Source organism: Trachypithecus francoisi, unplaced genomic scaffold, assembly GCF_009764315.1.
Source record: "Trachypithecus francoisi isolate TF-2019V2 unplaced genomic scaffold, Tfra_2.0 Lachesis_group1, whole genome shotgun sequence".
In the NCBI taxonomy this organism is placed as follows: domain Eukaryota; kingdom Metazoa; phylum Chordata; class Mammalia; order Primates; family Cercopithecidae; genus Trachypithecus; species Trachypithecus francoisi.
The window spans coordinates 102,142,714-102,167,527 of NW_022681454.1; the positions used below are offsets into that span (position 1 = coordinate 102,142,714).

Below are 24,814 nucleotides of genomic sequence, written 5' to 3' on the forward strand. Positions count from 1 at the left end.
GGTGTTGAGGACAAAGCACATTTAACATATAACTGTCATGCACTCCATAAAAGGTGTTTATTATTGCTATCACTCCATTGCTAAAGAATTTATAGTACTTTTAATTTTCTTGTTTACTTAAAAAATTATGTAATAATTTGACCATGTTCATCAATCTCTTGTATGTATCTTTTATGATACAAGATGATCTCTTGTATGATAGCCATGCCTTTAACAAATATCTGAATATTCCTACTAATTTTCAGGCCAAATCAATCAATATTTGAATTCATACTTTGTACCATAATGTGGTCAATGGAGAAAAGTTTAATTAAATGTGTGTCTTAGTCCATTTGGGCTGCTGTAACAAAATACCGTAAATTGGTTGGCTTATAAACAACAGAAATTTATTTCTCACAGTTGTGGCGGCTGGAAGTCCAAGATCAAGGCAGCAGTTTATGTGGTGTTTGCTGAGGGGCAACATTCTGGTGCATAGAGTGGTACCTTCTTGTTGGGCCCTCACATGGTGGAAGGAGTGAAGGTTCTCTTTCGGGTTTCTTTTAAAGAGAAACCAATCCCATTCAGGAAGCTGAAGGCTAATCATCTCCCAAAGGCCCCACCTCATAATAGCATTACCTTGAGGATTAGGCTTTCAACACATAAACTTTGAGGGGAAACAAACATTCAGACCATGGCAATGTGGTTCTTTCCTTGGGGAGCAGGTCATATTAGTTGATAAATCAATATACCAATCAATGGAATCAAAGTTTCATCAAAAGTTAAATAAGTTTAATATTTAAATAACAACTTCAGCTACAGCTATAGTCTCCTTCCCACAGTACCCATTCTCTTTTCCTGCTTAATGAAGTAATGAAGTCATCTTATTTCTCATAGTTTCCCTTATCTATTGAACCTCAAGTTTGAGTTAATCTGCTTGTCTTTTCCTATATGTTGTTTTCATGTATTCATCTCTCTACCTTCAAATATGACATATTCACACCTTTTGTCAGCTTTGTCATTTATGAAAGATAACTTCTTTCAAAATCCAGCTCACCATTGGCTGATGTATCTCATCTGTGTGTAGAGTTGTTGCTGTTTTGGTGTGTTTTGTTTTGTTCACTGGCATTTTGTTTTCCTGGCTGAGTTGTAAGTTCTCCAATAAAATAATACCTGGCACTTAGTAGGTACTAGAAAAATTTTCATTAAATAAATGAATGGGAATATATGTTGCTTAAATAAATGAATGGGAATAAATTAAGCCAATTGCTTAATTTTATGTCATAACTAAACATTTTTATTATCAATCTTATGATTTTATTGGAAGAATAACTAAACACTTATTCTGGGGCTTCTTACACACTTAATAATTATAAAGGATTCTTTTGAGGTCAGAAAAATTCTTTTGACTGAAATATTTTATTATTCTAGGTCACAAAATAATTTTTAAAATTTTAAATTTAATACATTGTTATTATAAAGGTTTGGGGAAAAAAGAAGGGAACAAGGAAGTAAAAATGAAAATCAGCTATAATTGTACCATTCAAAGAAACAATAACAATATTACACTTATAATGTACATCAAATTTTATGTTATTTTTAAGGTTTACAATTTTATCATAAGTGTTTTCCATATTATTAGTCTCAAACAGCATCGTTTTTCTTGTTTTTTGTTGTTTTTGTTTTTGTTTTTGGAGACAGGGTCTCACTCCATCGCCCAGACTGGAGTGCAATGGCACGATCTTGGCTCACTGCAACCACTGCCTCCCAGGTTCAAGCAATTCTCCTGCCTCAGCCTCCTGAGTAGCTGGGATTACAGGTGAACACCACCATGCCCAGCTAATTTTTGTGTTTTTTAGTAGAGACAGGGTTTCACCATGTTGGTCGTGCTGGTCTTGTACTTCTGACCTCATGATCCATCCACCTCAGCCTCCCAAAGTGCTGGGTTTACAGGTGTGAACTATCATGCCCGGCCTGCACTGTTTTTAATGACTACAAATTTCCTTAGTATGAGGGTCTGGAATTTAACTATTTTCCTCTTGCTGAACTTCTAGTGATATTCCTACTACTCTCCCACTTTTTACCATTTGTATGGGTAATCCAGTAACATTGGTATGCAAAAATTTCTGCCAATGTTTCTGTAGAAGATATTCTTCAAGCTATTTTGATTCACAAGGAATTAACATTTTAACATTATTAAAAATCTTTTAATAGAAACTGCCAAGTTGCCTTCAAGCATGGGCAATTTATACTCCTCCCAACAGAATAATGACAATATCCATTTCATTCCATTCTCACCTGGGTCATATTTTAGCAAAATACATCCAATAGAAGGAGCTGGACAATGTGACTTTGGAAAAATAAGAAAACTTTAGCATTGCTTCTAAAAGCTTGGAAACTCTTGTGATGTTTCTCTTAATATTCAGGTTCCAATTCCAATAATGTCATTTGTTTCTTTTTCTAGATTTTCTATGCAGTTCATGCTTTTCAAGCACGGAGTGACCATGAACTCAGCCTTCAGGAATATCAGAGAGTTCATATACTTAGGTTTTGTGACCTAAGTGGCAATAAAGAGTGGTGGTTAGCTGAAGCTCAAGGGCAGAAAGGATATGTGCCAGCTAACTACCTTGGAAAGATGACTTATGCTTAAGAAAATAAGCCTTTGACTTTTATTTTCCAGCAAGTTATTGATTGACTACCTCATAAAACTGACATTACAAAACTTTGGACCAGAAAGCAAGAAACCTCCAAACTACAGAAACTGACACTCTACTGAGTTTTCAGGAATACTGTACTTCCTAACAGGGTTATTGCATGAATGTATTATAAAGGATACATGTTGAAAGAAATACTAAGCCAACAGAAATAGCAAAGCAAATGACCCAAGCTTCAACTATCAACTACTTAAAAGTGAAGATCTTTTGAAAGAGTAATTATATCCTTCTATCATCAAGAAAGGTTGGATCCAAAGGTTTTTCAATTTACTTTTTTTTTTTACTGTTCATATACATACATATAAACCATATATATTATGTAGCTTTATACACATACGTGGATAATATGAATTACACACCTATATGTATAAACCAGAGTATACATCAAATATACATAATAGGAATATACCACCAACTAGAAGTCTTTGATAATGTATTTTGTTAATGTTTTGTTTATATATTTTGAACTAAAAGAAAACTGAATAACTTGATATTAACATGTAACATTACTGAATGCATACTATATGCCAGACATTGTTCTAAGTGCTTTATATGTAGTAACTTGTTTAATACTCAAAACATTGTGAAGAAACCATGGTTCAAAAGGGTGAAGTAATTTAATCCAAATCACATTGCTAGTAAGTGGTGGGCCTGGACTTAAACCTAGGTAGTATAAACCAAAAATAAAATTCTAAGGCTTCCAACCATCTAAATAGACCTCCCCCTCAGCCAGGGCTCTTTTTTTTTTATTCAAAGGTATAACTGGATAAGTAGATTTGTTTACAACCATTCTTGTGAAATACATTTTTATAAAAATATGATCAACTTCTTTGCTAATAGCAGACACATACCTCAACTATGACGACCTAATTTTTGGTGGATAATGTACATGATTAGGTAGAAATAGGCAAGCTCACACTGGTAGATTAACTATCACATACTCAGTTAAAACTCCGTTTGTGGTCCCCACTTCTTGATTGATTTCTATTCCACTTCATCTTCTACCACCTTGTCAACTTCCTGAGTGACGCCCTCCGACTGACCACCTGATCTGCCTGACCAGCCACTCCTCTGTCCGGAATTAGAAGATGTTTCCATCATAATATTCTTCAACTTCAGGTAATTTAACTGGCACTCAGAGTATCCAGCCGGAATCATGCCACTCTGCCTGTAACCTTTCTGACTCAGTTGGAGGAATATCAAAGCAAACACCCATATTTCCTTTCAGGAGGCACACTCTGGTAATCTGAGACATTGCATTACTACTCAGCTTTCTATTAAGTTCTTTCCAAGCACAGCTGACATCCTGTATTTCCTCTACACTTTCCAGAGTCATGATCACAAAACCCTTATCAGAGTTGAGTTGATTAAAGATCATGGTTCAAAGCTTGATACACCAGAAATGTGGGCTAAAGCTGAAGCCAATGCATCCATCGCCCCTTTCTCTTCTATCAGTATCTGAGCTGATGGTTGGAAAAAATCAACAGCAGCATAAGAAATGGAAGCCAGAGACCTTACGGCATCCATGCTTTTAAATTTAACTAAATCCATTGTAGAAGGAACACCTACATGTTTAAAAGTAATTCCTGTTTTTTGTTCCACGTATCTTAGTTGACCTCTTTCTCTTGGTTGATAAAAACATATACAAGCTGGGCGCAGTGCCTCCCGCCTGTAATACCAGCACTTTGGAAGACCGAGGCGGGCGGATCACAAGGTCAGGAGATCGAGACCATCCTGGCTAATATGGTGAAACCCCGTCTCTACTAAAAATACAAAAAATTAGCAGGGCGAGGTGGCGGGTGCCTGTAGTCCCAGCTACTCGGGAGGCTGAGGCAAGAGAATGGTGTGAACCCGGGGGGCAGAGGCTGCAGCGAGCCGAGATTGCACCACTGCACTCCAGCCCAGGCAACAGAGCAAGACTCCGTCTCAAAAAACAAACAAACAAAAAAACATATACAAACCCCTGTCTGTCCGGCTCTACCTGTGCATCCAGAGAGATGGATATGGATATAGGGCTCAATATCCTGAGGAGGTGAACTTTGAATCACCAGGTCAACTACAGGAATGTCCAAACCACAAGGAGCCACGTTGGTTGCCACCAAAACTTTATAATTACCTCTCTGAAGCCTTGTAGTGTAATTTCTCTTTGTGACTGTGCAATGTCCCATGTAAACACAGTGCATTCTGTTTTGTGTGGATTCATGGCCATGTCAGTTACATTCTTCTTGGTCGCACAGTAAATAATAGCCCCCCCTTCAGATCCACTATAGACTTGAAGGACATCTCATTATCATCTATGTTTTATAAAGGAGGAAATTGAGGAACTCACATGGAGGGACTGGGATTTAAAACTAGGTCTTCTGATTTTAAGGCCTTTTCTTTTAGTGTTTTCCCTTTCCTTTCCCTTAAGTCACTAAAATCTATAGTTATATAACCTTACAAAAAGCATGATATGCAAAATAGAAAAATGATAGTGACCACATATTTACTAATGGCATTAAAATGTACAATCCTAAAAGCTTGTTAGCACATTTGCTTATCTGTCCATTCATTCATTGAACCAGTATTTATTGAGAGTTACAGTGGGAATACAATGCTGTGAAAGACAAACAAGATCCCTCCCTTCATACCACTTAAATTCTAGTGGGGAAAACATCTGCACATAACCAACTAAATAAAATGATAATAAAATAATAAATGCTATTTATATAAAACTGGCTACTTTACTGCTCAAAGGGTCTTGTAGCTCATTTTACGATATGAAAAAAATCAAGGTCTAAAAGCTCCTTGAGACAATTTAAACTCTAATACCAAATATACCTCTATGAAATACCAAACTGAGCTAATACTGTATATGTGTACTTAAACATATGTACATAACCTAAATATATGTATGCACATATTATCTATACAAAGAGCCATACTCAGTGAAAGATGAGTTACCTCCTAAACTAGTTAAAGTTCCCTCTGAGGTACAATAGAAATTAAAGTAATTGCTTCTCTTCTCAACTCTATCTAGCACGTGTTTTCTGTGATGGGATAAATGTTTTCATTTCAAGTGCCAGTGTGTGAACTGTAATAAACATTACTGCTTTCATTTTTCTGTAGGTACAGAGGTTATGTTAACTGTTATAGTTGCTGAACTGAGTGTTTATGTCAGGTAATTTTGTTTAGTCCAAACTGGTTTTGAACTATAAACAATTATGGATATGTATTTTTTGGTTTCTTTGACCCCAAAGGGAAATTGGGGTTTATGTCAAATTGATGTTTTATCACAATAAATCTGTTTCTCAAAGCGAAAGTCTCTGTAGGATTGAGATAATTCATTATTTACATATGGGGTAAACAGACATTTACTGCCTATTGAGATAATGATTGAGATAATGGATTCTCAATCCTGGATTCTAATTTACTACAAATAATTTAGCACCATTATTTAACAGAGCAGTTTAAAATAATAATCTTTCCTTTAAAAAAAAAAGACAAAGCTTAATTTTAAAAGCTTTGTGTTTATAGAGATCATCTATCAATATACTTTAGAATAATGCTGTTAGAAAAACCTAGAGATTAAGGAAGACAGTTTGAGATTAGAGATCTGTAGAGTGAAGATTTAGTAGCACACATCAAGGTTGATGGAACAGGCTGTTCACAGTCCTTGTGAATGGGAATTTGTTGGATATCCAGTTTTTTTGCTGTGAATAATAAACTGTTTCTCTGATGCAGAGGGCTTCCTATCTTCACTCAGAATATACAGGTGCAACAATTGCTGGTTAATTTGTTAGCTTGCAAGTAAGACAACAACTCAGACTTTCCACATTTTCTGACTTAACCCATTTATGCCTAGTGTTTCATTATTGCAATGCTCAGCTTGTGGGAGTTATTTATACCCTACTGTTCAAGGTCATCTCCAAGGTCTGATTTTTCACCAAAAAATGTGCAACCTCTGGCATAAACGGGTTAACAATGTACAAAACAATCTCAAGAATTAATCATTATATAGGAGCTTATTGTATACAAAGTTAGCTAAAATTAGGTAAAATACTATAACATTTTGAGCACTAAGTAAGATAGCCTTTTCTTTCATGGTATAGGAAGACGCCATTAGTGTGTGAACAAGTCATACATTTTCATCTGCAAAGACCCTTGGGAAATGATATTTTTCTCTAAAACTTATCAGGAATGTGCATAACCAGGATGAATCAAAGTTCAATATTTATTACGTACTATGTGCATATATTACATTGGCAATGTAGGTAAAGTGAGCAACTTGAGAAAAAATATTGTATTAAACACCAAGAGAGTTCACAATTTATTGGAAAAAGATGTATCCTTAAATAACTGAAATGAGGTGATAAAAAAGGTAAAGATACAATATAAAGTATGATAAATCAATTAGGAAAATCCACTGATATGAGAAATCAATAATGAAAAAATAATTTTAAAAAAGATGAAATACTTGGGAGGGAAAGGGAGAGTCAGTTGAAATGGGGCTAGCACAGAAAATGAACATCCAGAATATGGGGAGGAAAACAGAAAATTATGTTGGGTCATCCCTGCCACCACATAAGGCACCTCATTCATCAGGATCAACTCTTGGGGCTTTGCTAGAAGACGAACTAATTCTTTTTCCTTAAATTCACAGATGCTATCAATCTTCTGAAGTTCTCATTGAGAACCAGTCATTCTAATCATTGTTTTCACACACTATGGAAATCATTAAAATAAAAATGTTGAAGACTGATTAAAATAAAAGTTTCCAAGTTTTGTTATATAATATCTAGCATTTTAAGGTAAGAAACAATAGAAATTTGATTATGAAGACTTTTATTAAATTACAGTATATTACAGATTATATCTTAATAATAAGCCTTTCATCTTTAGGCTAATATGATATAAAAACCTACTTGGCCACATTACTTCTTGAGTTTCTTTTGGGCGGCTTTCTTCTTGACCATCTGTAATCGCTTCATAGCATTGAGCTGTGATTCTTGTGAAGTTGGACCTTTAAGGGATGCTGAGGGAGAGCTGCTGGATTCTGAAGTAGTTTTGCTAGTAGTACTTCCACTAGGTCCTGATGTTCCAGTATTTCCATTCCCACTTAGTTGGCTGCTGTTTCCTGGAACTAAACTACTTGGACTAGGAAGACCCACTTTGCTGACATTGTCACAACTAACTGAGCGACTAAGGCCAGTTTTACCCAAGGTTAGAGGTGGAGGTGGTTTTAATGGTACAGTGGGCGTAGCACTGTTATTGGAACCTATTTTGGAACCTATTCCACCTTTGGATGATGTTGCCAGACCAGTCAAACCCACAGGTTTCTGGTTAGCTGATGAGGTAGCAGGTTTCCCAGTACTGTTTTGTGTTGTTGAACTCAATTTTGCTGTTGAGGGACCAGCAGAGGAAGTTTTGGCTGCAAAAGCTGCCCATCCAGTTAAGCCACTAGTTACTGACGAGGAAACGCTGGCACTAGAAGAATTTCCTGAAACAACTGTGGATGTCTAAAAAAATAAGGTAAATATTACATTAGAGCCAAGTATAATCAATACCTATATAAACATCTTTGTATATATAAAAATTCATTAGACTTTTTATATCTAAGTTATGAATTGGGAAATTTAAATCACACCAACAAATTAGGTTCTTATGAAGCAGATCTGAAAAGTCACACAGAACAAAACTTATCTGTATCTAGCGGATATTATCATTTCCAAAACAGAAAATTTTTGATACCATATTCTTGTTCTAATGATTCCAAAAGAAAATATATGAAATTCCCTCTTGAGAATTGCTTTTAGATTCAATTCTTTTTTTTTTTTTTTTTTGAGGCGGAGTCTCGCTCTGTGGCCTGGACTGGAGTGCAGTGGCCGGATCTCAGCTCACTGCAAGCTCCGCCTCCCGGGTTTACGCCATTCTCCTGCCTCAGCCTCCCGAGTAGCTGGGACTACGTAGGCGCCCGCCACCTCGCCAGGCTAGTTTTTTTTGTATTTTTAGTAGAGACGGGGTTTCACCGTGTTAGCCAGGATGGTCTCGATCTCCTTACCTCGTGATCCGCCTGTCTCGGCCTCCCAAAGTGCTGGGATTACAGGCTTGAGCCACCGCACCCGGCCTAGATTCAATTCTAAGCTATATCTGAAAACCAGATTTAGTGCTTTAATATACTTTTTACTCAACAAAGTATTATCTAGCTTAATTAAACATCTAATTATTTTAGACTTCACTCCAAATAACTAGGGATCATTTCAAAAATTTAATTCACCCTTAATGGGCAAAAATGCCCATACCCAGAATATTCAGGAGAACATATCCAAGATGAAGAGATTCAGTCAATGTTTATTTACTGAGTGACTGTGTGAGAGAACGAAGACAGCTGTATAGATTCTAAACCCATTTAAAAAAATGTTCTCCTAAATTTTGAGCAACAGTTACAGGAGTACAAAATATATGCAAAGTTAATTACTTGGAAGTGTACAACTTTCATGATGTATTAAAAAGGTCTCATGATTTTAGTTTCACAATTTGCCCATGATTCCAGTTAAACTATCATATAAGAGTCTCCTGCTCCTTTAATAAGGATTTTATCAATTGCCTCATTAGGCTGCACAGTGACATTTTCGGTAGGACTGATCTCTCTCTCTGATATATTTCATAAGAGTATAACCCTTCAACTTTTCTGATTAACTTCCCTGGCTAATCAGAAGCTCACAATGATACCAATTCCACTATATAAACACATATTGCTCTTGTTCACACAAGAATATATTTTTTCACTTTCACATTAGGCACAAATGTACGTAGTTCAAATTAATTTTGAATTGAACTTCTTATTGACACCTTTTCTACCTTTATACTCTTAAGAAGATTCACAAGTGTTAAGTTCACATATAGGTAAGAGATAAAATTTTACAAAATAATATCCTACTTAAAAAATGGTAGTTATACCTAAAATATATCCAGTTATAATTTAGAACTTTGCTCTGAAATAGTTGATAAAACATTTTTAGCTCTTGAAATCAAGGTAGCCTTCAATATTGTCTGCATGCATACATTTTTAATCAATGTGAAAAGTAACAAAAATAGAGTTCTGAGATCTTTGTTTTATAAGAGAAGGAATCCAGATATTTGTCCACATACTCTGAAAATTGATAGGATATTTTCTTACAGTAACATATTAATTATCTTATGAAGTTATCCAGAGAAGAAAAACTACATAAACCATACATTCCTAGAGGAATATATACCAGCAATGAGAGAAAAAGTTAGTCAGGAAGTAAACGTTTACTTTTCAGTTATGAAACACCTAACTTTTTTTTTTTCCTTTTCTTGCTATTAAACATAAAACTGTCTGCCATATGGTTAAATGATCTTTCAACAAACTTCACAAAAGAAAACCCATCTTTAGTAATTAAAAGACCAACACTTAGGAAGTACAAGCAAGAAAGCAAGTTCTATGTGTCTGGCATTTCATTTTAATGGCTTGCTGTTGCTTAGTATTGCTTTTCAACAGGATGACAGATGGTTTATAATACTATCAGGACACATAGGAGTAATATAACACAAACAATGGAGACCAAGTGATTTTCTTACTATTTCAGCATAGAAAACAAATTTCTCAAGTTTTTAACTATAAATATTTTTTTACCTATTTGCTAGATGGGCAAGTTAGAAAAGACATTTGCTTTTTATATGTGAATGGGAACAATTTTTTTATAGTATAAATTTATACTATAAATTTTTTTATTAAAAAAACACAAAACCTCTTTATCAAAACAAATATAACAGCAAAGGCTTTAATTTGTTTGCCATAAAATGATTTCATGTTGAATTTTCTAAAAATAAACTTTAGTAGTAACAGATTAGTCTAAAAATCTCCTAAAAAGTGATTATGTGCAGAATATAGCAACTCTAATTACTTTCAATAAACTGGTCATTCTTAGTTCTATTCCAATTCACCAAGTTCCTATATGACAAATCAATAATGGATATGCCTTGGATAGCAAATCTTCCCTGGCAAATTAAAATGAAAAATAACCTCCAAATATAATTATCAATAAGTTTTCAAAAGTACTTTATATTCATAATCATTTTCATCATATCAAGGGTATTAAGCTTATTATTTACAGTCACTTAGATAAGGTAATAACTTTAGAGTTTTCTCAGGTCAATCTTTGAGAATTTGAGGCTAATATTTTTTTCTTCCATATTTAGTGCTGTGCTTAACATTGGAATGTGTACCTCAGTAGAAGTATTCTTTCTGTTATAAAATTAGATTAGAAAATTATTTTTTCCAGGATATAAAAATGCCAAAATAATAAGAATAATGTAGTATGATTTCTTTTTTTTATTTTATTTTATTTTATTTATTTTTTTTTTTATTATACTTTAAGTTCTAGGGTACATGTGCATAACGTTTATATCATGTATAACTCCCCAATGCAATCCCTCCCTCCTCCCCCCTCCCCATGATAGGCCCCAGTGTGTGATGTTCCCCTTCCCGAGTCCAAGTGATCTCATTGTTCAGTTCCCACCTATGAGTGAGAACATGCGGTGTTTGGTTTTCTCTTCTTGTGATAGTTTGCTAAGAATGATGGTTTCCAGCTGCATCCATGTCCCTACAAAGGATGCAAACTCATCCTTTTTGATGGCTGCATAGTATTCCATGGTGTATATGTGCCACATTTTCTTAATCCAGTCTGTCACAGATGGACATTTGGGTTGATTCCAAGTCTTTGCTATTGTGAATAGTGCCGCAATAAACATACGTGTGCATGTGTCTTTGTAGTAGAGTAATTTATAATCCTTTGGGTATATACCCAGTAGTGGGATGGCTGGGTCATATGGTACATCTAGTTCTAGATCCTTGAGGAATCGCCATACTGTTTTCCATAATGGTTGAACTAGTTTACAATCCCACCAACAGTGTAAAAGTGTTCCTATTTCTCCACATCCTCTCCAACATCTATTGTTTCCTGACTTCTTAATGATTGCCATTCTAACTGGTGTGAGATGGTATCTCATTGTGGTTTTGATTTGCATTTCTCTGATGGCGAGTGATGACGAGCATTTTTTCATGTGTCTGTTGGCTGTATGGATGTCTTCTTTTGAGAAATGTCTGTTCATATCCTTTGCCCACTTTTTGATGGGGTTGTTTGTTTTTTTCTTGTATATTGTTTGAGTTCTTTGTAGATTCTGGATATTAGCCCTTTGTCAGATGAGTAGGTTGCAAAAATTTTCTCCCATTCTGTAGGTTGCCTGTTCACTCTGATGGTAGTTTCTTTTGCTGTGCAAAAGCTCTTTAGTTTAATGAGATCCCATTTGTCAATTTTGGCTTTTGCTGCCGTTGCTTTTGGTGTTTTAGACATGAAGTCCTTGCCCATGCCTATGTCCTGAATGGTACTACCTAGATTTTCTTCTAGGGTTTTTATGGTATTAGGTCTAACATTTAAGTCTCTAATCCATCTTGAATTAATTTTCGTATAAGGGTAAGGAAAGGATCCAGTTTCAGCTTTCTACTTGTGGCTAGCCAATTTTCCCAGCACCATTTATTAAATAGGGAATCCTTTCCCCATTTCTTGTTTTTGTCAGGTTTGTCAAAGATCAGATGGCTGTAGATGTGTGGTATTATTTCTGAGGACTCTGTTCTGTTCCACTGGTCTATTTCTCTGTTGTGGTACCAGTACCATGCTGTTTTGGTTACTGTAGCCTTGTAGTATAGTTTGAAGTCAGGTAGCGTGACGCCTCCAGCTTTGTCCTTTTGACCTAGGATTGTCTTGGCAATGCGGGCTCTTTTTTGGTTCCATATGAACTTTAAAGCAGTTTTTTCCAATTCTGTGAAGAAACTCATTGGTAGCTTGATGGGGATGGCATTGAATCTATAAATCACCTTGGGCAGTATGGCCATTTTCACGATATTGATTCTTCCTATCCATGAGCATGGTATGTTCTTCCATTTGTTTGTGTCCTCTTTGATTTCACTGAGCAGTGGTTTGTAGTTCTCCTTGAAGAGGTCCTTTACTTCCCTTGTAAGCTGGATTCCTAGGTATTTTATTCTCTTTGAAGCAATTGTGAATGGAAGTTCATTCCTGACTTGGCTCTCTGCTTGTCTGTTACTGGTGTATAAGAATGCTTGTGATTTTTGCACATTAATTTTGTATCCTGAGACTTTGCTGAAGTTGCTTATCAGCTTAAGGAGATTTTGGGCTGAGACGATGGGTTTTTCTAAATATACAATCATGTCATCTGCAAACAGGGACAATTTGACTTCTTCTTTTCCTAACTGGATACCCTTGATTTCTTTCTCTTGCCTGATTGCCCTAGCCAGAACTTCCAACACTATGTTGAATAGGAGTGGTGAGAGAGGGCATCCCTGTCTTGTGCCAGTTTTCAAAGGAATTTTTCCAGTTTTTGCCCATTCAGTATGATATTAGCTGTGGGTTTGTCGTAAATAGCTCTTATTATTTTGAGGTACGTTCCATCAATACCGAATTTATTGAGCGTTTTTAGCATAAAGGGCTGTTGAATTTTGTCAAAAGCCTTTTCTGCATCTATTGAGATAATCATGTGGTTCTTGTCTTTGGTTCTGTTTATATGCTGGATTACGTTTATTGATTTGCGAATGTTGAACCAGCCTTGCATCCCAGGGATGAAGCCCACTTGATCATGGTGGATAAGCTTTTTGATGTGCTGCTGAATCCGGTTTGCCAGTATTTTATTGAGAATTTTTGCATCGATGTTCATCAGGGATATTGGTCTAAAATTCTCTTTTTTGTTGTGTCTCTGCCAGGCTTTGGTATCAGGATGATGTTGGCCTCATAAAATGAGTTAGGGAGGATTCCCTCTTTTTCTATTGATTGGAATAGTTTCAGAAGGAATGGTACCAGCTCCTCCTTGTACCTCTGGTAGAATTCAGCTGTGAATCCATCTGGTCCTGGACTTTTTTTTGTGGGTAGGCTATTAATTGTTGCCTCAATTTCAGAGCCTGTTATTGGTCTATTCAGGGATTCAACTTCTTCCTGGTTCAGTCTTGGGAGAGTGTAAGTGTCCAGGAAATATCCATTTCTTCTAGATTTTCTAGTCGATTTGCGTAGAGGCATTTATAGTATTCTCTGATGGTTGTTTGTATTTCTGTGGGGTCGGTGGTGATATCCCCTTTATCATTTTTTATTGCGTCTATTTGATTCCTCTCTCTTTTCTTCTTTATTAGTCTTGCTAGCGGTCTGTCAATTTTGTTGATCTTTTCAAAAAACCAACTCCTGGATTCATTGATTTTTTGGAGGGTTTTTTGTGACTCTATCTCCTTCAGTTCTGCTCTGATCTTAGTTATTTCTTGCCTTCTGCTAGCTTTTGAATGTGTTTGCTCTTGCCTCTCTAGTTCTTTTAATTGTGATGTTAAAGTGTCAATTTTAGATCTTTCCTGTTTTCTCTTGTGGGCATTTAGTGCTATAAACTTCCCTCTACACATTGCCTTAAATGTGTCCCAGAGATTCTGGTATGTTGTATCTTTGTTCTCATTGGTTTCAAAGAACATCTTTATTTCTGCTTTCATTTCGTTATGTACCCAGTGGTCATTCAGGAGCAGGTTATTCAGTTTCCATGTAGTTGAGCGGTTTTGATTGAGTTTCTTAGTCCTGAGTTCTAGTTTGATTGCACTGTGGTCTGAGAGACAGTTTGTTATAATTTCTGTTCTTGTACATTTGCTGAGAGTGCTTTACTTCCAATTATGTGGTCAATTTTGGAATAAGTGCGATGTGGTGCTGAGAAGAATGTATATTCTGTTGATTTGGGGTGGAGAGTTCTATAGATGTCTATTAGGTCCGCTTGGTGCAGAGATGAGTTCAATTCCTGGATATCCTTGTTAACTTTCTGTCTCGTTGATCTGTCTAATGTTGACAGTGGAGTGTTGAAATCTCCCATTATTATTGTATGGGAGTCTAAGTCTCTTTGTAGGTCTCTAAGGACTTGCTTTATGAATCTGGGTGCTCCTGTATTGGGTGCATATATATTTAGGAGAGTTAGCTCTTCCTGTTGAATTGATCCCTTTACCATTATGTAATGGCCTTCTTTGTCTCTTTTGATCTTTGATGGTTTAAAGTCTGTTTTATCAGAGACTAGGATTGCAACCCCTGCTTTTTTTTGTTCTCCATTTGCTTGGTAGATCTTTCTCCATCCCTTTATTTTGAGCCTATGTATGTCTCTGCATGTGAGATGGGTCTCCTGAATACAGCAGACTGATGGGTCTTGACTCTTTATCCAGTTTGCCAGTCTGTGTCTTTTAATTGGAGCATTTAGTCCATTTACATTTAAGGTTAATATTGTTATGTGTGAACTTGATCCTGTCATTATGATATTAACTGGTTATTTTGCTCATTAGTTGATGCAGTTTCTTCCTAGCCTCGATGGTCTTTACATTTTGGCATGTTTTTGCAATGGCTGGTACCGGTTGTTCCTTTCCATGTTTAGGGCTTCCTTCAGGGTCTCTTGTAAGGCAGGCCTGGTGGTGACAAAATCTCTAAGCATTTGCTTATCTGTAAAGGATTTTATTTCTCCTTCACTGATGAAACTTAGTTTGGCTGGATATGAAATTCTGGGTTGAAAATTCTTTTCTTTAAGAACGTTGAATATTGGCCCCCACTCTCTTCTGGCTTGTAGAGTTTCTGCCGAGAGATCTGCTGTTAGTCTGATGGGCTTCCCTTTGTGGGTAACCCGACCTTTCTCTCTGGCTGCCCTTAAGATTTTTTCCTTCATTTCAACTTTGGTGAATCTGGCAATTATGTGTCTTGGAGTTGCTCTTCGGAGGAGTATCTTTGTGGCGTTCTCTGTATTTCCTGAATTTGAATGTTGGCCTGCCCTACTAGGTTGGGGAAGTTCTCCTGGATGATATCCTGAAGAGTGTTTTCCAACTTGGTTCCATTTTCCCCCTCACTTTCAGGCACCCCAATCAGACGTAGATTTGGTCTTTTTACATAATCCCATACTTCTTGCAGGCTTTGTTCATTTCTTTTTCTTCTTTTTTCTTTTGGTTTCTCTTCTCGCTTCATTTCATTCATTTGATCCTCAATCGCTGATACTCTTTCTTCCAGTTGATCGAGTCGGTTACTGAAGCTTGTGCATTTGTCACGTATTTCTCGTGTCATGGTTTTCATCTCTGTCATTTCGTTTATGATCTTCTCTGCATTAATTAGTCTAGCTGTCAATTCTTCCACTTTTTTTTCAAGATTTTTAGTTTCTTTGCGCTGGGTACGTAATTCCTCCTTTAGCTCTGAGAAGTTTGATGGACTGAAGCCTTCTTCTCTCATCTCGTCAAAGTCATTCTCTGACCAGCTTTGATCCGTTGCTGGCGATGGGCTGCGCTCCTTTGCAGGGGGAGATGCGCTCTTATTTTTTGAATTTCCAGCTTTTCTGCCCTGCTTTTTCCCCATCTTTGTGGTTTTATCTGTCTCTGGTCTTTGATGATGGTGACGTACTGATGGGGTTTTGGTATAGGTGTCCTTCCTGTTTGATAGTTTTCCGTCTGACAGTCAGAAGGACTGTCTGTTGGTCTGTTGGAGATTGCTTGAGGTCCACTCCAGACCCTGTTTGCCTGGGTATCAGCAGCAGAGGTTGCCAAAGATAGAATATTGCTGAGCAGCGAGTGTACCTGTCTGATTCTTCCTTTGGAAGTTTCCTCTCAGGGATGACTCCACCCTGTGAGGTGTGGGGTGTCAGACTGCCCCTAGTGGGGGATGTCTCCCAGCTAGGCTACTCAGGGGTCAGGGACCCACCTGAGCAGGCAGTCTGTCCGTTCTCGGATCTCAACCTCCGCGTTGGGAGATCCACGGCTCTCCCCAAAGCTGTCAGACAGAGTCCTTCGCCTCTGCACCGCCCCCGCTGCTTTCCCTATTGGACCTCAGCTGTGGGCTGTCCCCAGAGGTGGAGTCTACAGAGACAGGCAGGTTTCCTTGAGCTGCTGTGAGCTCCACCCAGTTCGAGCTTCCCAGCGGCTTTGTTTACCTACTTAAGCCTCAGCAATGGCGGGCGCCCCTCCCCCAGCCTCGCTGCTGCCTTGCGGATAGATCGCTGCAGACGGCTGTGTTAGCAGTGAGGGAGGCTCCGTGGGCGTGGGACGCTCCCGGCCAGGTGTGGGATATATTCTCCTGGTGTGCCTGTTTCCTTAAAGCGCAGTATTGGGGTGGGAGTTATGCGATTTTCCAGGTGTTATGTGTCTCAGTTCCCCTGGCTAGGAAAACGGATTTCCTTCCCCTTGCGCTTCCAGGTGAGGCGATGCCTCGCCCTGCTTCAGCTCACGCTGGTCAGGCTGCAGCAGCTGACCAGCACCGATTGTCCGGCACTCCCTAGAGAGATGACCCCAGTACCTCAGTTGAAAATGCAGAAATCACCGGTCTTCTGTGTTACTCGCGCTGGGAGTTGGAGACTGGAGCTGTTCCTATTCGGCCATCTTGCTCCGCCCCCCCTGTAGTATGATTTCAAGGATGCAACCTTAGGAATGAGAAAGGTGATACTCTTTCTAGACAATGAGGTCCCTTGGTATAAGAGGTAGATACCACTGAAAGTTTATTATAAAGAAACAAAACAAGACAAAGCAAGAAAAATCCTTCAATAGCCAGTAAGAAGGGAGAAAAAAAAATTACAAGGCCAAACTGCTCAAGTAGTGTGTGGGGCAAAACCGTTGCTACTGAGGGCAGAGGTATTTTGAATTTAAACCAGATTTTTTTTTTTTTTTGAGTCAGAGTTTCGCTCTTGTCACCCAGGCTGGAGTGCAATGGCACTCTCAGCTCACTGTAACCTCTGCCTCAGGGGTTCAAGCAATTCTCCTGCCTCAGCCTCCCAAGTAGCTGATTGCATGCACCCGCCACCATGCCTGGGAATTACAGGTGCCCACCATCATGCCTTGCTAATTTTTGTATTTTTAGTAGAGACGAGGTTTCACCATGTTGGCCAGGCTGGTCTCGAACTCCTGACCTCAGGTGATCCACCCGCCTTGGCCTCCCAAAGTGCTGGGACTACAGGCGTGAGTCATGGCACCCAGCCTGAATTTAAACCAGATTTCTGAATGGAGATAAGTATCGAACCAGATGAGAATAGTAAAGAATATCATTTTGGAATGATCATAGACTGCTCCTATTTGTGATAAAAAGAAAAACAGCAGAGTCAGAGATTAATTAATGATATAAATGTTCCCTTTCTACCTAATAGTAGTAAAGTCTTAATTTCTAAAATATAGCCATTTAGTATATAAAGTTTCTCATTAAATTTTTTATCAAGCAACTATTGTTTAGTTAACTAAACTTTAAGATATAATCTTAGATAAAAATAGAATCTACTATACCTTGACTTCTGTTCTCTTAAATGCTAGAAAAGTTGTCTCTTGTTTCAGTTTAGTTTCTGGTTTCTTAACCAATGGATCTTTGACAGCTGGAGTTACAGAAACAACTGCAGGGGCTGGTTTCTGTGGTGGTTTCTGAGTTTTTTGAGCCTGCAAAAATCAGTGGATTAAATCAGATACAAACTCGTAACTGAATATACAAAAAGATAATAATCTCTCACAGGACTCATCATTGAAATGAAATACAGTTGAACATTTAAAAAAGTACTGTGATGATAATATATATGCTCTTTGACAAATTATTTTTATCATCATATTAATGGTTTTACAGATTGTATTAGTTTCTAAACAGTAAAGAGAATATTAACCTTTAGAAATAAGACAGAAGAGGGTTAAATAACATTTTAACAAGATAAAATTATTTTTTAAAAAGAAAAATCACAAACTATATGTAAGCATTAGCTTTACTCATGATGAAGTACATTTATTTCTCATTGGGGTTGGTCAAATACGTAGGAGTTTTCTTCTTGGGGTCTAGGCATAAGTCCCTCAGTTGCTGAGGGCAAATTAAAACATAGCTCAGATCATTTATAAGGTTTTAAATGCAGAATAGGGAGAAAAAAAACTATTGATAAATGATGAAACTTTTTGAGGTTTTTCCACATTGCAAAACTAGGCATGCTAAATCTTTAGAGAAAGTTCATAAATGCAAATTTCTATGTTATCAAAGAATTTTCACCCACTATTACTTTATAAGCATCTTCAGTTATATTTTGACCAATAATTGATTTTTTCCTTTATTTTATAACTAGGCACTTTACTAAATTTTCCTATAAACTCTAATCATTTTTGAGTTTATTTTTTAGTGTTTTCTAGGTAGATAATTATAACTGTTTATAAATGGTTATGTGCAGTGTTTAAGAGTAATTTTCGGAGTCAAACAGAGCTAGGATTAAAACCCAGCAACTGGCCAGGTGCAGCGGCTCACGCCTGTAATCCCAGCACTTTGGGAGGCTGAGGCGGGTGGTTCACTTGAGGTCAGGAGTTTGAGACCAGCCTGGCCCACATGGTGAAACCCCGTCTCTACTAAAAATATAAAAATTAGCCGGGTATGGTGGTGAGCACCTGTAATCCCAGCTACTTGGGAGGCTGAGGCAGAAGAATTGCTTGAACCCATTAGGTGGAGGTTGCAGTGAGCTGAGATCACACCATTGCACTCTAGCCTGGAGAACAAGAGCGAAACTCCATCTCAAAAAACAACAACAGAAAAAAACCCAGCAACTATTTTTCTAGGTACATTACCTCAGGCAAAATATGTGAATCTCTAAAAGCCTCATTCTCTTCATCTGTAAAATGGTAATAGCATTTGTTTCAAAGGTGGGTTATGAGGATGAATTATGATTATGTAAGAGTTTAGCATAATATCTGGAATATGCTGAGTGCTAACAAAAAGTTACTGTTTATTCATTATTTAAAAAGGACAATCAAACTGAATCCAGAAAAATCCATGCATACTGAATGGGGAAAGATGCTTCCCACTAGCCATTCCATAGTCTTTGCTAATCTTCATAAGACTATACAGCACTGTACTAGACAATTTATTAACAATTTGTCACCATTTCTGAAAGCCAGACTTGGCCTATTTTGCTCTTGTTTGGGTCTTCTTGTGTAATCCTGTGCTACCGTTTGTCATACTATATAGTTTTGGTCCTTGAATCTCAATTCGTATCACTTTTTATACACATACCTTTCACATCAAAGTACACCTACCTTCAACACCACTTATAAAGCAAAAATCAGATCAAGAATATTAAGAACGTTCAAAGTAATTCACTGTTGATTACTGGTACTAGCAGGAAAGGAGAGCCATCTTTTCCTTTATTGCAAAACCATGTTATGAGAATGCATCCCTCACAGTAAAACAGAAACATATGGCTCCAAAACCATGGCTTTTGATCTTAATACTGGATTCCACCCACATCTAGCACTCCTGAGGTTAGACTCTGAGGACCCACCTAACTTGTATGTTTTAACAGATTAATTATGATGAAGCCCCAGGAAGTACTTCTACCTGAGATCATGTTTGGATCTTCTGCCTTCCCTGTTTTATCCAGCCATCTTAGAAACTGAGTAAAAGATATCCACAATCCTTTGTCCTTCACTGGTAATACTAGTTTAGGGAACTAGGATATAATCACTGATTCAGTTTTGTTCAACAAAGGAACTAAACGTTTCATTGGGTGACTGCTTCAAACACTGCAAAATGTATAAAATTCTCCACTAAGGCACTAACTGCCAAAATGGCAGCATTAAAAACCCCACATATTTCTAAATGCTGTGAAACAGGAGTGTATTACTACCTTAGATTGAGAACCACTGCAATAAGTGATATGAGTCTCTCACCTGAAGCTGGGGAAAAACCCACTACTGGGTAGAGAGAAAATTATAGAACTGAAGAATAACCCTGGACCCTGCCATACACGATCATAACATTCTTAACTAGGTCTTCCTACAATAATGTGTACTGCAGAACTTGCCCCAGTTTGAGGAATCTGTGCAAGGAGAAAGGGGATATCAGGTGCTATTTATAATATCTTTGCAATACCTTGGAACACCAACCAATGCACATATGAGAATCTCACTCAAAGCACTTATAGTTAGAATGACTGAATTTAGAATCCCCACTGTTCCAAAATTATCTCATTAAACCTTACATTTCCTGGATTCTGATCTTTAGGCTCACTTCAGATCATGTCTTTTGGTATTTCCCCACATTTACTCTTGGTGTATTCTAGTCATGTTCTAATATTAGCCATGACTCCCCATTTAGTACTTTGACTTTTGGACACACAGACCAGATTCACTGTTGATTTCTGGTACTAATCTGCATTTAGCCTGGTATGGTGGCTCATGCCTATAATCCCAGAACTTTGGGAGGCCGAGGCAGAAGGATCACTTGAGGTCAGGAGTTTGAGACCACCCCTGGCAACATAGCGAGACTCCATCTCTACAAAAAATAAAGAAAATTAGCTAGGCCTGGTGGCACATGCCTGTAGTCCCAGCTACTTGGGAGACTGAGGTGGGAGGAATGCTTGAGCCTGGGAAGTCGAGGCTGCAGCGAGCCATGGTCACGCTACTGCACTCCAGCCTAGACAACAGAGTAAGACCCTGTCTCAAAAAAAAAAAAAAAAAAATTATATTTGCTTCATTTAACTTAAGAACAACAGAATGTAGAATGTGTCAGTCTTGAGCTCCACTTAAGTGCTATGCCAATGAATTACATGATCTTACTGATAAATTAGATATTATTTGCAAAGCAGATAAAGGAATAAACAGTATCCCAGATGAAGAGAAGCTGAGAAGCAGAACATGAAAGTTCTCCACATATTCAGGTAATTACACACTTAGTCTGTGTCAGAGTGGCCAGAGTATATGAATATGTATGGTGAAGCAGTGAGAGAGAGGGCTGTAAGGTAGAGTCGGGTCAAAAAGAGAAGGTCCATATATGCATCCTAATGAGTATAACCTCATTATATAAGTAATTGAGAGCCACTGGGCATATATAAGCACATAAATATTTTAGAAGAATTCTAATGACAGTAATCAAAGTGGATTGATGGGAAGCAAGGAGATTTCTTAAGTGGTTATTGCAATAGACAAGTAATGCATTTGTGGAACAGGGTAATAAAAGAGAAATGAACAGATTTCAGAGACATATAAGAGGGAGAATTAACAAATCTGGTAAACAAAGGGATATGGAATTAAGAGAGGCATCAAAGATGTTTTCTAATTCACGCAATTGCAGAAAAAAAAAACTGGATAATAGAACAACTTTTATTTTTAAATATATTGAACTTAAAGTATCTATAGACTATCTAGTTAGCTATAGAAGCTTACTCAGGAAGAGGGTTAGAACCATAAACATAGATTTGACATAAAATAAATCCCAAAAAATGGAGGAGAAAAAACTTGGGGGAAGAAGAGTGCTTACTTTAGATATTAAGGGAGCTACAGTGATAATAATGAAACAGTTGAGTACATACTAAAGAAAGACAGATTATTGTCACAATTTGTGTCTTTTGACAATTTCCAATTCTTAGTGGTTTCTTATCAATGCTCTGGAATGCATTGCTCATGTATAATAATTTCACTTTAGATCCTGGAGGGCTAGTTTAAGTAATAAATTAAATAAAAATCAAACTGAGCAGAACAGATTGTAACTTGTCACAGAAATTTCCTGTTACAAGTAAGAAATATACACACTATTGATATCCACACTTTTCATTTACTACTTTTTATTTCATAGGAATAAATAAAAACACTTCCTATTTCTGATTTAACTGATTAAAAAGTAAAATTGGTATCTCGAATTTTTACTTTTAACTAAGTACTTCTGACCTTTAAAGATACATTGGTCAGACAAATTTACGTAGAAATTCATTTGATTAACAGACATGAGAACTCTGCAATTGAGAATCACTAATTTAAGGCAGGGGAAGAGACAGGAAAGTGTGAGGGAGAGCTGGTGAATAAGACATTACGGTAATTTCTTGTTTACTTTAAAAGAAAAATTATGAAATTCATTTATCATTTACCTATTTTATAAGTGAATAAAAGTTAGAAAACTATCCAATATAACAAATGAAAATGTATTTCACTATGACATTAAAGGCAGGTATGTTAGTAAGCAGTAAAAACAGAAAGTATGTTGGAAGAATGAGGTAATGGTCACTTGAGGACAATGAGAAGGAAAGACTAAGCAATAGAGAAATGCAGCTGGAAAGACGGATATGCACATATAAATATCACCTCTGTACACATCTTATTCATTTGGTGGTTTAAGCTCACTCAGGAGTTTTCTATATTTCCTTACCAGACCTCAACAAACAGTGGGGCTTTGTATCTCACCAGTTCTCAGTGCTGCATGGTATATTAAAATGTTTATAAATACATTGACAGACTAGTAAGGAATATTCATAATCTGTGTGTCACCAATCTTGTTTGTTTATCTATATTAGAAGTAGATAAAACTAAACAGAGAAAAATGCACATAACGTGGTCTGGTTTTTAGCCATAGAAATATTAATCACATATATATACTATACATATAAACATTTAAATAATCAGCTTATATTATTTATTTTTTCAGTATCTTAAATATTCAAATCTTTGTTTTGAAAGCACATACCAACAGAAACATTGACAGACTGTTTAAAATAAAGAAAAATACGATTCCTACCATTCTTTTCATTTGTCTGGTACATCGGGCACAGTACCACACCAGGCGAGGGTCATTCGCTTCCTTGTCTGTCACCTGGGGTTTATGGCAATCTCGGTGGTAGAGATTATGGCACTCCTGACATTCTACTAATTGATTGCCAGATGCCACCATCATTTGCCTAAGAAAACACACCATTAAACATTACACTACTTTTTTTAATGCAATAATTTAAAGTTATTTCAGGGGCCGGGTGTACTGGCTCATGCCTGTAATCCCAGCACTTTGGGAGGCCAAGGCAGGCGGATCATTTGAGGTAAGGAATTCAAGACCAGCCTGGCAGACATCTCCTGCCTCTACTAAAAATACAAAAATTAGATGGGCGTGGTGGTGCACACCTATAATCCCCACTACTCGGGAGGCTGAGGCAGGAGAATGGCTTGAACCCCGGAGATGGAGGCTGCAGTAAGCCAAGATCACACCACTGCACTCCAGCCTTGGTGACAGAGTAAGACTCTGTCTCAAAAAAAAAAAAAAAAAAGTTATTTCAGGGTTGTTCTGGTAAAGTTTGGTATATTAAAAAGAAAAAAAAATCCCAGAAACCCAAAGATCAAAATATCAAACTCCAACACATAGCATGCACAAAAGCATAAGCTTTTAAAGCTTATGGTCAACCATTAATAAATACATGGAATGCCTTGATTAAATTTGGCTATTTTCTCCTTGTCATTTCTCATCATAATTTTTGTCTTTCTCTCAGAAGGTAGTAGACTCTGATTAGTCTTCCAACAGTCTCATTACATTCTGTATCTCTATTAAATTCCCTTATATTAGTTAGCTATATGTTGTTGTTGTTCTTCATTAATATGAGTTACCTAAAGGTGAGAACTGGACGTAACTATTCACAGTCCTTAGCACGTTACCGCACACACATAGGGTGCTCAATGAATGATCAGATTAATAGAATGAAGCCATATGTGTATAAAAAAGTATAAATTCCAACAGCACAAAAAGCAGTCACCATAGCCTTAGATTATCATAGGCATATATATCATAATATAATAATCACTTTCCCTCTGGAACCCAAAAATGCAGAAAATGTTACAACATAACAGATTTAAAAGCCATAGTTGGGAAAGACAAAATATCTGACAATTTTCAATATGTTAAATTGTTATACGGGCAGTTCATAAGACATCTACTTATTTCCACCCCAGTTCCAAATCGTAAAAACAAAATAGAAAATGCACAACAATTGTTCTGATTTTGGGGGTTGAGGAGTGGAAAGGGGTCCTGTGTTCTTCATAAAGTAACAAAATAATCTGTGACAAGGGACAACTTACCTACAAACAACGCAGGCCAATCCCATCTCCATGGCAAAATCATCAGCACTGGTCTCCTCAAAACTGGAAAGGTCAGCCATAGCTAAATCCTTGCTAGTTTGGACAGTAATGGGAGAGGACTGTGTTTCTGGTTTCTCCAATCTAGGTTTCTTTGGAATATCAACTCCTTCAGTGATGTCTGATTTCATCTATAAAAAGCAGGCATCAGAAAATGATAAAGTAATGTGGTAGAATAAACTTTAAG

General features: G+C 37.1%; 2 protein-coding genes and 1 pseudogene across 3 annotated transcripts in view; 1 reads left to right on the forward strand and 2 right to left on the reverse strand.

Annotated features, from left to right (window-relative positions):
* The window catches only part of ARHGEF38 (Rho guanine nucleotide exchange factor 38), a 134,401-nt gene extending 131,775 nt beyond the window's left edge, over positions 1 to 2,626 (forward strand). Inside the window, exon 14 of the mRNA XM_033214915.1 lies at positions 2,441 to 2,626. Coding sequence (XP_033070806.1) covers positions 2,441 to 2,626 — 186 coding nt within the window. The remainder of the gene's footprint in view (positions 1 to 2,440) is intronic.
* A 348-nt stretch (positions 2,627 to 2,974) lies between these two features.
* Positions 2,975 to 4,382, reverse strand: LOC117085740 (annotated as a pseudogene).
* A 3,115-nt stretch (positions 4,383 to 7,497) lies between these two features.
* The window catches only part of INTS12 (integrator complex subunit 12), a 32,385-nt gene continuing 15,068 nt past the window's right edge, over positions 7,498 to 24,814 (reverse strand). For both annotated transcript variants that reach the window (XM_033214919.1, XM_033214918.1), the window contains exons 4-7: positions 24,571 to 24,758; positions 23,249 to 23,408; positions 18,013 to 18,159; positions 7,498 to 8,188 (exon numbers count right to left, since the gene is read on the reverse strand). In XM_033214919.1, the coding sequence (XP_033070810.1) occupies positions 7,604 to 8,188; positions 18,013 to 18,159; positions 23,249 to 23,408; positions 24,571 to 24,758 (1,080 nt within the window). In that variant the 3' untranslated portion in view covers positions 7,498 to 7,603. The remainder of the gene's footprint in view (positions 8,189 to 18,012; positions 18,160 to 23,248; positions 23,409 to 24,570; positions 24,759 to 24,814) is intronic.